General features: G+C 38.7%; 1 protein-coding gene across 1 annotated transcript in view; it reads right to left on the bottom strand.

The window, feature by feature from the left end:
- The window catches only part of REPS2 (RALBP1 associated Eps domain containing 2), a 96,749-nt gene that overhangs the window by 38,815 nt on the left and 44,601 nt on the right, over positions 1–13,333 (bottom strand). Inside the window, exons 7-10 of the mRNA XM_034074469.1 lie at positions 11,409–11,472; positions 9,302–9,444; positions 5,973–6,067; positions 2,085–2,151 (exon numbers count right to left, since the gene is read on the bottom strand). Coding sequence (XP_033930360.1) covers positions 2,085–2,151; positions 5,973–6,067; positions 9,302–9,444; positions 11,409–11,472 — 369 coding nt within the window. The remainder of the gene's footprint in view (positions 1–2,084; positions 2,152–5,972; positions 6,068–9,301; positions 9,445–11,408; positions 11,473–13,333) is intronic.

The following is a 13,333-nucleotide window of genomic DNA, read 5'->3' as shown; positions in this document are numbered from 1 at the left end:
ATCAACCATACTTGAAAAGTAGCCAAATAACCTCAGAACACCCAAGGACTTAAAAAAGTAAAAATTTTAAGCGTACAAAAGTCAAGAACAGAAAGGCCTACGCCCAAATGTCCAAATAATCTCAGATTTTGAGAATTTGGGAGTTTGAGTTCCTAAAATCAAGGACAATTTCTGTTTTAGAGATGGAACATTCTCACAGAGGCAGAAGCTGGGGACATTTGGCAGAGCTGGGACTCATCTCTCCCAGGTTACAAACCTGGAAAACCAAGGCATGGGAAGGACTCTGTTCCTGCAACTCATCAGCCAGGAATCTCACAGGGCACCAAGAGAGCTGGGGTCAAAATGTAGGAAATCCCAATCTTTGTGATTATCCCCCTTCCACTGATGCCTACACACCCTTTTTTAATTAATTTACTCAGGTGTCCTTAATTCACTATAGCATATATTAATGTACTGTAATCCACAGTATTATAAATGACCGCTTGGACTAAAGTCCCTCATCGCCATCTGCCTTTATCAAATAAAACACATGGGAAAAGTCTGGTTCTTGTGATGCAATTCTATTTACATTATCTTCCACATTTAACTGTATTATAAACTGACAGTGGAGCTAATTTATGTGTACAGTTTTGAAAATGCAAAAGAATTCACTTCTGCAGTCCTGAACTACAGGTTCTTGGCTTCTGGGGACATTTCCTCGGTCAGGGGAGCAATCTGCTCTTACATTTGTCGGAATAGCAATAAATGGTAGAACAAGAGTACTTGTTCTTTGCCTGAAAAGGTAGGAAACCTGTGTCACAGATACAGCAAGTCTTCAGCCCCGAAGGACTGCATGTACCAAAACAGGTTCTCATCTGACTTAACATGTCGGCTATGAAAAACAAAGCAGTTCTTCACCTAAACAGGGAAGAAAAAAAGATTTCCTTAATAAAAAGTAAGCCTTCCCTAGACACGTCAAGGCAAAAACCTTCAAGGTTCCAAGTCCTGCTCTGGTACATTATGAATTTTACAACAAAACAAACCTTGTCAATAAAACATTACTTTCTTGAAATACCTTGACTTGTCAAAATGTTTTATAAACACCCATCAACTCTGACAACCCTTCTTTGAACCAGGGACACTGGGACTCTGACAAACACTGTCACACTTGAATGTGGAGATGATTTAGGAATGTGGACTACCTGGTCTCACAGCTCTGGTGCAAACTTAACGTGGAAAGCGGGGAGGTCAAGATTATATTTATTTGTTTTTTTTAATTTAATGTATAATCCACAGCTCTGAGAATCAGGGAACAAAATACCCAAAACTGTTTTGTTTGCACAACTGAGGGACAGCAAGTGAGAACTTGAATTGTTGGCTAAAGAAAATGTAAAAGGGAATGAATTCATTGCATGATGATGCACTGACAATTCTGTAAGCCCTGGAAGCTACTGAGTGGAATAGATCACTTCAATTTCACATGGCTTGTTGCTGATGGATTTTAAGTGAAGTAAATGAATCAAGTATATTCAACCCAGTTTGTCCAAAACTTTTGTTTTGCAAGAAAATACAGGTTGATGGGGGGTTTTTTTGTTTGTTTTCAAGTTTTTGTTTTTGGTTTGTTGATTTGTTTTTTTGTGGGTTTGGTTTTTTGGGTTTTTTTTGGGGGGGGTGGGTGTTGTTGGTTTGTGGGGGTTTTGGGGGTTTGGGTTTTTTTTGGAATAAAAACAAATTTTTATGTGGCTCTATTTTCTGCAAAAGAGGGAATCCAAGATTTGGCACAATGTTTGGCACTCTTACAAAATTCCTGATAATAACAATTACAACTATGTTAAAATAAAAAGTGCAACATTAATTGCCTTCAGACTAGACTTATTTTAGAAGGTACATTTCATATAATTCTTATATGATAAAACCAATTTTGAAGCAAACCCATTCATTCATCTTCAATTCAACTGCTACCAATAAGTTGCCTCTTTAACCTACAGCAACACATAGACATCTTAGAAATTAAACACACCATTGCTTTTATCAGCAAATATATGGGATTACTAAAAATACAGAATTTAACCCTTAATGTGGAAAAAATATATTTATTAGAATACCTTCGTCATCTTTCTTTCCATCTTGTAACAGGGCCGAGTTATCAGGTACCTCTTCAGCTGATGTCTTCTTAAAGAAAGAAGATCTGCTTATTATACTGATTGGTAGAGCTCACACATTTCCACAGTCAAATATTTAAGAATACAGGTTAAGACAAAGTTGATAATCTCTCTCACACCGTGATTTGCTTTGTCAGATTGAAGAAGCATAGAGGACCTACAGAAAGACAATATAACTTTGCTTTTTAAAGTACAGCAGTTCCATACCTGAAATTAGTTAGTGAAGCACTTCCACAATGAATTACAAGGAGTTAAGGACTATAAGCAAGGAGAAACTTCTCCCAACAGAAAAATGTCATTCTGTGTTTTCTCCTTGGATGTTACATCCATGTTAGGGCTGAGGAAACCTTCTCTAGCTCCTTCCCAAAAGCCAGTCTCTCCCAAGCCAAAACTCCGGAACCCAGTAGTTTTGCATTTAATGCCTTCCAGGCTGAGGTGGCCAACCCTTCAACTACTCTTTTCTTTCAACACGCAGTCATTGAGATAGGAAAACCAAATTTCATTAACATGTCTGTTGAAGGCCCATTCAGACCTCTGACTGGGAAATGGAGAAATTCTCCCCAGTCTTATTTCTTAATTTTCCTTTATTTCAGTAGTGACTTACAGGCATTTGTTGTTCTTGTAACTTCTGCTGCCTAGCTTGCAAAATGGAACCAGGAACAATTCTACCTCCATTACCTCTAAGAACAAGGATACACTCTGCAACCAAAACAGCCATAAAGCAAACATCATAAACCTCAAGCTTCTCTAAATATTAAATGATGATGGGTTTGTTCCAAGGGAAGAGGTTGGGCCTAAAACAACTGAGAAACAGATTTTGTAGACATTAAACAAAAAAAGAAAATAAAAAAATCTCAAGTCAGTAATTCAAAAAGGCCAAGTCCAGAGTAAAGGTCTATGAGATCTGTTTTGTGAAGTTGCATATGGGATTTCCTAATGCTTCTGAGGAAGCAACACAGCAAAAAAATGGCTTGAGAACTCTGAAAATGTATGGACAAAACAGTTCACATCCACAACTAGCCCTGATACTCTAAAGAGTGTCAGACTAAAGGCCCAATTCAGTAAATGCTTGAATCAACAGAATGACTCACAACTTTCAGTGAGCTGTTATATGCGTATAGTGTGAAATCTTGTGTTTTATCTTTACGCTTTTGACAGCGAGAAAGCTTGTGGAAAAGAGCCAAAGGAATGGAAAAAAAAAATAAAGACCAGAACCAGAGTGGGAGACAAAAGCTTGAGAAAAAACAAATCGGATGACAAAACCTCCTTGGTCAAGAAAAAGTAGTCTCCCTTGTCATTCCTGAGCATAACATTAGCAGTCTTTGTGTGTTTTGTGAGTTTAATGAAGCCTAGCATTCAGGTGGCCCGTCTCCTGCTACTGTTTTCTTTATGGATGCATTCAAGAACTGTTCTTACTGTCCTGTAGTACTGTAATGCAGCAGTCACAGTAAAAATGGTCTTCTGAAATGAAATGAAACAGCCTGAATGGATGATAGGTGAAAAGAAACATGGAGGTAATGGATAACTGATTGCACTGATAATATTTTTAATGTCGTGATCAAGTATCTAAACTATATTTCTCCAAGTAGCCAAGCTACAAATTAAATTCCAGCAGTGAATTACTGCACTTAACATGGAGGGAGATGAATTATTTATCTTTTAAATTACATTCATTCTGTGTATTAATTCTGAACATAAAAATATCAGTGGAACAAAACAAAAAACTTGAGTCATTCTCAAAACAGTTTTGAGAAAAGATCTTATAGTCCATTAATCTTGGATAACAAGGAGCAAAATAACAAGGCCTTGAAACAAAAAACTTTGTCCCATATGTCTAGGGCCCAGATAGTAAAGAAATGGAACAAACCTAGTCAGACAGTTGTGAGATAGCCAGGAACTGCTGTCTGTGCTTAGCCAGCAGGCAACCATACTGCAGGTTCTTCATTTTCAACCTAGCCACAAAAAACTCTGATTTTGCAGAACATCCTGCCACCCTGCAGAACCAAGGTATGGAACAGAAAATCCAGCTTTCCCCCAAGAACATTATCTGACTGCAAAGGAAGACAGTAATCTACAAATTATTGGCAGTTACAGTGAGAATGTCTCAGGAGGGGAGCTCAGAGATAAGGCAGAGGAGGTCTGAAAGCTTAACTACTGAAAATTGAATTAAAAATTAAACATAAAATGGGATTTGTTGCTTGTTTGGTTTTTTTTTACATTTTGTGCTGTATACCTTCTACATCTTTAATTATTACTGTAATATTCCTACCATTATTATCTCCACTGCAGCAGAAAAATTTTAAAATCAAAAACACATACAATTTCATTTCTCAGGAAATCATCTCCTTCTAGATTTATCCATACTCTGCGCATACATTTAAGGACCACAAACAACAGCAAACCTAAAAACCAGACATTTAATAAGATTATAAAATTGTAATGGTCAGGTTAGTGAAATGATATTTTATTTCTAAGAAACACAAGATAACTCTGAAAGCAAGATTTCTGAGCCTTCTGAAATGTATAAAAGAACATTCTGATCTCACAGTCCTGTGCTACTAAAGAACAAATTTCCTCACAACTCTGCAACAGCCAAAGACCAATTTGCATATATGGGTAGTCACTTATGAAGGCAGTATCCTAGCAAAAAAAAATAAAAAAAATAAAAAAGCTCCCTAGGCCACAGAGATACTGAAGTAGATTCTGAACTCAAGAAGTTACATAAACTGAAGCTTTATAATTATTAAAAAAAGATGCATAATTATATGTTTAGATCTATTTTAATATAATTATAAATTCTATTTATATCTTTTTAACTTGTAAGCAGCATCAGAAGGGCCCATTCTTGCAGTCAGTCTGCCATTTGATCAACTACCTTAAGTACTAAACCATAAATCCCATGGTGTATATATATATACAGAGCAGCAACAACTCAGTGGCCATGTTTTGTTCAGCTATACAGGATCTTTGAAGTTTCGAGTTTTAACCTCAGTGATAAACTCTTCTCAATACAGCTTTGCTTGCAACAATCTTCCATTATAAGGCTGGTATCTGCTGTGATATTGTTATGGTGGATCCACACTCTTCCCAGCTCCTCACAATTATTACCTAGACCCTTGCGTGGTAGCTCCTTAGACTATGAAAAGGCTGGATATTAAAATGAAGACTGAATTGCTTAGAACAGAACTATACCTGTCCATACTGTACAAAATCCAGAATAGTTTCAGTCTCCAAAGAAGCAAAGTACAAGGAATCAGGACAAGCTAAGACATTTTCTTCTCATCACCAAAACTGGGGAAGCAAGTGAGCAAATGGAGCATTTACTATAAATGGAAGAAACACTTGAGAGCTACATGGTCAGGAGTGCCTGACTAGGACAAAGTCTGTGCCTGAAGCCTCACATTTTGGACCAATTCCAGTTCAGGAGGTATTTCACCTGAGCTCTATCCTTGTGCCATACTGCTACTCCAGCAGCATGGGCTCTGACCCTCACCACTGGCTCCCAATGACAGGGGACCAAAGGCAGCCCCACAGAACATGAGCAGGTAAGGTGCATTTCTCTGCAGGCTGCAACATCACGCAAAGCTGGAGTCCCCTGATGACTACTGCAAACTCTGTTATGTTGGAGTTTCTTTTAAAAAGTGTGTCAGCCCTTTCCACACACTTCAGAAACTGCTGAGAGGGGTTCAAGCTGGCTTAATGGGAAACCTGCAGACTCCTAAAATCCCCTCAGAGACTCACAGATCTGATGCTACCCATACCACAGTCACTGTGAAGCTGGCCTATTCCTTTGCACTCTGCAAGGGAACTGCTCTGCTCATGCCTATTTACCTCTGACCGACTGAAGTCCCGAGTCTGCTGACTGCCTGGCAGCGGCTCAGAATAAGAATCAAATAGTGCACAGTCATGCATCGGCTTCAAAGAGGCTGCAAGGGAAGGAAAAAGAGAGGGGAGAGATATGCCAAGGTTTTGGTTAATACACACTTAAGAATGTATTCCAGCACAATTTGCTCTTCATTTATACGTATCACAACTGACCTGTACACCACAGATGACAAACACCATGAAAAAATCTGTCCTGTATTTTGAGTAAATCAATGTCATGAAAGGGTCAGCATGTATTTCTGTTGCAGGCATAGTTGTGAAATCTGGGACAAGTGATTCTCAGCAAACATCAACTGCCAAACAAAGACTATTTATTTGGATTTTTAATCCTCACATTCCAGTATCAAGTTAGTTGTCCTTGTAGTTTATACCTTATTGTCCTAGGAACGTTGAAGGTACTCACCAAACCTTCTACTCCAATTTTTTGACATTCTAAATACTGAAAAGTATAGTAGAATCTACATTATACACTAAAATTGAAGCAAAAAGCAAAGACACCAAACACTAGATGCTGCAATATATAGCATCTTTACCTGAATGACACTGAGAGAAGGGGAAAACAATAAAAATGGGGGAGGGGAAATCAACTCTAACTTCTTATGGGAATATTTACAAGAACCTCACTTCTACTGCACTAGCTGGAAGGGACCCAAAAGATCATCTAGTTCCAAGCCCCCTGCCACGGACAAGGGACACCTTCCACTAGACCACATTGCTCAAAGCCCCATGAAACCTGGCCTTGGACACTTCCAAGGATGGAGCAGCCACAGCTTCTCTCAGCAACCTGTTCTAGTATCTCACCACTGGCACAATGAAGAACATCTTCCCCATATCTGGTCTAAAACCACCCTCTTTTAGTTAAAGCCATTCCCCCTTGTCCTACCTCTACAGGCCCTTGTGAAACATCCCTCTCCAGCTCTATTATAGGTCCCCTTTACGTACTGGAAGGCTGCTCTCTACGGTCCCCCCGGAGCCTTCTCCAGGCTGAACAGCTTCAACACTCTCTCAGCCTGTCTTCATAGCAGAGGTGCTCCAGCCCTCTGATCATCTTTGTGGCCTCCTCTGGACTCGCTCCAACATCTCCATGTCCCTCTTATGTTGGGGACCCCAGAGCAGAACACAGTACTGACAGTGGGGTCTCATGAAAGATGAATAGAGGGGGAAAAGCACCTCCCTCAATTCGCTGGTCACACTCATTTTTTGATGCAGCTCAGCATACGCTTGGCTTTCTGAGCTGAAAATGCACATTGCCAGGTCATGTTGAGCTCTTCAACATGAAATATACTGAAAGGCAGAATAATCAGTTTGCACATCAAATTTCTAGTTTCTGACTAGCATCTAATCTTCCTGCATAAATTAAGCACTTGCAATCTTTCTTAACTTACAATACAGTGGGTTACATACAGGGCAAATAGCTTTACAGATTCTCTAAATTAGTTTTAAATAAAAACTTTCAGCAAAGGAAGTGGTAGGTCAGATTTTTAATGGAGCTGTGCCAGGACAGCGCTGGAACTTGCGCTTGCAGTTTACAGAACAAGCCATAAAACAGCAAGATTAAATCACTCTTAAATGCTCTGTCTTATGCTCCAAGTCACTTTATTTGAAGCTTCAGTACTCTTATCAGATGCAAATATTTCACTTGAACCAAGTTTTGCCTCATTCTGAAACTAATACAATAACCTAATGAAAAACAGTTTCCAGTAATCCTCATTGGGGTTATTATGGAAAAATGAAAACAGTTTCTTGACATTTTAGGACTTTAGGCAGGTGTATGAGGTACTTGCTTACTTATCACTGCTTTAATTTCAGAAGTTGATACAACCAGGCTCTATGCTATTCATGGTGTGTGTTGGGATGCTGTTCCTTTTATTAATGCAATTCTTTCAAATGACAGATTTCTGAACCCTGACTAGGTAGAAGAACAAACACGAAGACATTCTCAGATCCTCCAGCTAAGGAGAATTAGCATATTAGCTAAGTATTTTAATGTGTCCACAATAACCAGTCCTCTCTTCCACACACATCAGCTTGAAATGCTTGGTTGTGTACAACATCATGAAACAATTATCTAAAAAAGTGGTTAAGACCCCAGCGCTGAAAGGGGAAATCAGGAAAATGGAGGACTCCTCCAGGCAACAACCACAGCTTGCCATGCTTTTCCTCCCATAGACATTATGATTCCCTACAGCTAGAGATAATTATTTCCATTGCAGTTTTACCCAAAAAGGCTTGACGTGAAGACACACTACAAGAACCTGCTTAGAGGTTCATTATCATGAGGCGTGAGAGTAGCAAATAAAGCGGTGGTCCTGGAGGGGAAAGGGTAGCTGTAATTATGAAAAGGGAATGTAATTAGAGAGAGTAAAAAAGAAGACTTGGAAGTGCAGGTTTTAGAGGAGCTTCTCACTTTGGATATGAAGAAAGTGAATTATTAGGAACATGACTCCACCAGAAACTACTTCACAAATCTGATACAGGGTGAACATTTAATTTTCCTAACTGCAGCTTGATTAGCTCTTTTCCTGTCTTTTAATATATTCAATGTCATCAAATTCAATGGAGATTTTATTAGGTCTTAAATATTATCCCTTAGCACTGTAATTATCATCTGTGATTAATCCTCCTTGCCCTAGAAAGTCATGCACATATTTTAGATGGAACAGTATGTATTTCAATGCTCATTTATAATTAAAAGAGACATAACTGAAGAGAACAAATGAAGGGGCAGGTCTCTTACTGCACTTTCTTACTGAGGTATGTTATATTTCGGATTAATTCATCCCTGTATTACACAAATTGTTGTAATCCCCCATCATTACTGTAAATTGTTTATAGAAGAATCTGTGGATCACATAAAATAAATTTAAAAAAATCAACCTTTGATATAAACCAGTAACTGCATCTATCAAAATATATTGGCATACTAAGTTCTAAAGCAGTCCAGTCTCATTTTCAACACATCTTCAAGAGACAGATACTTAAGGGAAAAAAATCATCATAAGAGTCACTGGATTATCTTTGCTATGGGTATCATCTGCCATTTTAGCTATAATGACACCTGAAGCACACTTGAGGGAAGAGGCAAACATAAAGAAGCAGGTAACTGCTATACTTTGCATCACAATACATTCCTTTTACAGCAACATTAAAAACATATGCATTAGAAAGTATTTGGAGAGCCAAGCTACCTGCAGGATGGAACATGAAACCTGTCTTACAGGCATGTTGGGTTCTTAAGATGGCAGCAGGAACATGACCTGCTTCAGAGACATTACCTGCTTGGAGGTACTCTGGCAGCAGTGTTTCCGGCAGTGTTTCGGGCAGCTGGTAACCATTCTTCCTTGCAACCACAAGGTGGAAAGCAGCACAAAACTCTGGGAGTGTCAGCGCCCCATCACAATCCACATCGCTCAGCTCCCTGTGGATACAAGAGACACATTTTCCAAGCCATTACCAATCACATGGGAGACAGAAATGCAACTTTGAGAAGGAATATTTTAATACAAGAAGAACATCTCATTTGCACTTGATTCTAATTTTCTCTTGTGAAGATGAAGCAAGTTAATTTATTGGGGCCTTTCAGTTCTTAAAAGAAGCCTGTAAGAAAGATGAGATGAGACTTTTCAGCAGGGCCTGTTGTGCCAGGACAAGGGATAATGGTTTTAAAACTAAAAGAGGGGAGATTCAGGCTGGATGTGAGGAAAAAAGTCTTCACAAGGGTGGTAAAATATGGGCACAGATTGCCCAGAGAAGCTGTGGCTGCCCCATTCCTGGTAGTGTTCAAGGCCAGGCTGGATGTGGTTCTGAGCAACCTGATGTAGTTGAAGAGGTCCCTGCTCATCGGAGGGGGGTTGGACTAGGTGACCTTTGAAGGTCCCTTCCACCCCAAACCATTATATGTTTCTACAGTAACTTGTCACATTTTGCTTTCTTGATTAAGTAATTTTTTTGTTATATATCATACCATACAATATGATGATATGCATATTTTAGAACATGAAATATGTATCTTGTACTTCCAAGGGTGAAATTAATTTTCCAAAGGTTGAAAGCACTTTTCACCAGTCCATGCAGGATCTTAAAACAGTTCAAGCAGAGAAGGTTATAGACTTCAGCAATGGTTAGTTAGCACCATTGACTAGCCTCAAGAAAATAGTTAAATTAATGATCTTTACAAGTTTAAATGTTATTGTTAACTTCCAACTAAAGCAGTTCTAACTCTAGGATTCTTCTTAAACACTAAAACAGCTCTTTATAAATGCAAGAATTCAATTTTATAAATTAACTATTTGCAAGAATTGGGTAATATTTTATCATAAGCACATGGACTAAAGCAAATAAACATATAACTTTCTACTCTTTGAAAGTAATGAGATTTTTTCAAGCTGTTGAGGTTTAGTGATGAAGACTGAAACTTCCCATGTGTTTAACACAGCAACATGACCTGATACATCACATCACAAAATCATAATTATCTACTAGAAAGGAATACTTTTCTGTAAATTTTGCACAGAGAACAACTTGTGTCAGCAATAAAAAGGAAATGTGTTTTGTTAACATATCAGGTTAATCCATTCTTCTTGAGTATTCTTAAATTCCAATATTTACTTCCCCTATGTTTCTTCAGTTGTTTGGGTTTTGATTATTTTTTTTATTTTCACAACTGAGAACCCACTTTGAAAAGATTCCAGACATATTCTTTGACCCCAACAGATGTTTAAGCTCTTGCAAGCTTTTCTTCTCATCTCTCTTTATAAAAGCACATATAAATTCTATCACCATTTCTGATCAATGTTTAAAACTGTTCTTCCTATCTGAGATGCAAGGATGACACTGAATTACAAAGCACCATGTTGTTTATTGTCAAATTTTATCATGTACAGTTCCATCCTGCAATAATTTCTAAATAGGCTCATTAAAAGTGTACTGGTTCATTAGAAAAGCACTGATGAATTATGTAGCTGTACTTACTAAAAATTAGGCATTAATTAGGCCTCCTCTGACAAAACACAGCCAGAAACATAAAACCAACAACACATCTAAAACATTCCAGAGGTGCTTCTCCTCTGTGTCATTTAATGAAAAACCATCACTTTCATGGAGCTAATGATGCTGCTTAAGAACAGCTCTCAGTTATAGATCTCTTCAAACCTTCCCAGTCCTGCTGAGTAGGTGAACATCTCCCCAGAAAACAAGCGTGTCAGGAAGATCAATGAGCACCCTGCTGCTTGGGCCTCAAAGTGATTCTGGAGATAAGAGCAATAACCATAATTGAAGACACTTCATAATTTAACAAGAACTCTTGAATTAAGCATCTTTTATGAAAAAAAAAGGGGGGGGAATACAAGGATACACATCCCCAACACTTATTACAGTACTTACCAGATGTGAGAAAGCTCTGGGATGGGCAGCTTTGATTTTGTGAAGAAATTCTTTGCCACAGAACCTGTTGGGAAACCATGCCTTATCAACCATTGGAAATTAGGTCTCCAATTATTTACCTTTGACCAGAGCTGCCATGCCAGAAGCAGCTGGTTACTTTACATCCAAGAGATGCTCAGATTAACTGAATGTTACTACGGCTGTTGAACCATTTGTCTCTTGCTGAATAAGTGACAGAGAAAGCCAGACCTCATTTCACCATTCCCTCCATATGGGAAAAATTGAAGGAAGGAAAACACGCTTTAGTACTAGTGATTCTAACCAGCATAATTAGTATGTCAATAATGATGACATAACAGACACAAACAGCTCTACTTCACTCAGAAGCTATGTGTGTGGCAGTACAGTGCTTTAGCATCTACACTGCTCTCTAAAGAAGCTGCTTCACCCACGACTTTTCCCTTCAGGCTCAGATTTTGGGGGGAAGGGGAACAAGGAGATTCAGCTACCACAGAGCCACTGTCCTGCTGCAGGCATTCTCATTCATCTTGCCACAAGTCCTTCTCATTCTTCTAGCTAACACATTTGCTTCTTCACCATCCCATATGTGTAGGCTATCAGGGTTATCTAGAAACCCTAGCTGGATACAGGCTCTTATAAAACATAAGGCAACATGAAGCACAGACTTCAAGATCTATACTCCTTTTCTCCTTGGGCATTCAGGTCAGATCACCCACTGCAGTACATAAGAAAAGCTGTCCAAGATTTGCCTAGCACAGCCATGTCCTCTCCAGCACCTGATACCAAGAGAGGAGTATGTAACCATGAAGAAGCCATGTAATAACAATGTACCTCCAGAATATCCCCCACCCTCTGACCACCTGCAATTCAGGAACTTCCTCAACCAGGGGTAGCACTTAAATATTCAATAACTTATGACAGATTTCTTGAATCACAGATTTCTCAAATAACTTCCTGAACCTGAACAAAACTCTAGTGTCCGTAACATGCTGTAGCAAGGATTTCTACAGCTTAATTATTGTAGGATGCTGTGGAAGCTCAAATTTACCATTCATGAACAGTAATTTCAGATAGGCAAGACCTGCCTGAGCACTTGGCTCAACATAAAGAAAAATGCACAACTACCTGAGAGGCTGTATATGCATATATATATATATACATGCCTACACAGCTCCATACATATAATAAGTCTGTGAGGAAATACAACGTTGTTGGACAATCATTTTCTCTTTCAAGAAGATTATATGAAGGAGTTTTAACTGAGTCAAAGAACTGGTGATGCCCTGATTTCTGTCAGCAGAAAGTTATTTAAATTTTTGGCTGGATCTAAGCCTCCTGAATCCTAGTAATCCAGCAGGGCTCAGTAAAAATGCCTCAGTTTACAAACTGTGATGTCTTCCTTACCAAACCAAAGCATGAAAGGTACTGCCTATACCCACAGTGACTCTCATGATCACCCTGATCCTCCTGTTCAGGATGGAAAAGTAATCTCATGCTGTTAACAATACTTTCAGCACACGTGTGCTATCCAGGATTTGCTTCTAATCACCTAAAGATTAAAATCTCAGTCTGCAGAGCCATAAACATTCAGGCTTGGCCACATGTGACAGTTAACTGCATGCTTCACTTTCATCCCATGAATACTGCCACATTTCTGCTGGGAAAGCAAGCTCAATATATACCCTTAGCTTTTCAGCTCACTATACACTGCAGATGTGATCCACAAATACAGTGGATGAAATATAGAGAGCTCATTTTAATTTCTGCTGAATTGCCAACACTTCTCCTTTAGATACGATTTTTTTCTAAAATGAGAATATTTAAGAAAAAATGTAATAGCCACAGTATTGTTTTGCTCTTTGAGTTGTCTGCCACAACCAATTTTTTCTCATAAACTCACTCCA

This window comes from Melopsittacus undulatus, chromosome 2 (assembly GCF_012275295.1).
Source record: "Melopsittacus undulatus isolate bMelUnd1 chromosome 2, bMelUnd1.mat.Z, whole genome shotgun sequence".
Classification (NCBI taxonomy): Eukaryota; Metazoa; Chordata; class Aves; order Psittaciformes; family Psittaculidae; genus Melopsittacus; species Melopsittacus undulatus.
The sequence above is the reverse complement of the archived record's forward strand: the minus strand, read 5'-3'. Positions and strand labels throughout refer to the sequence as shown.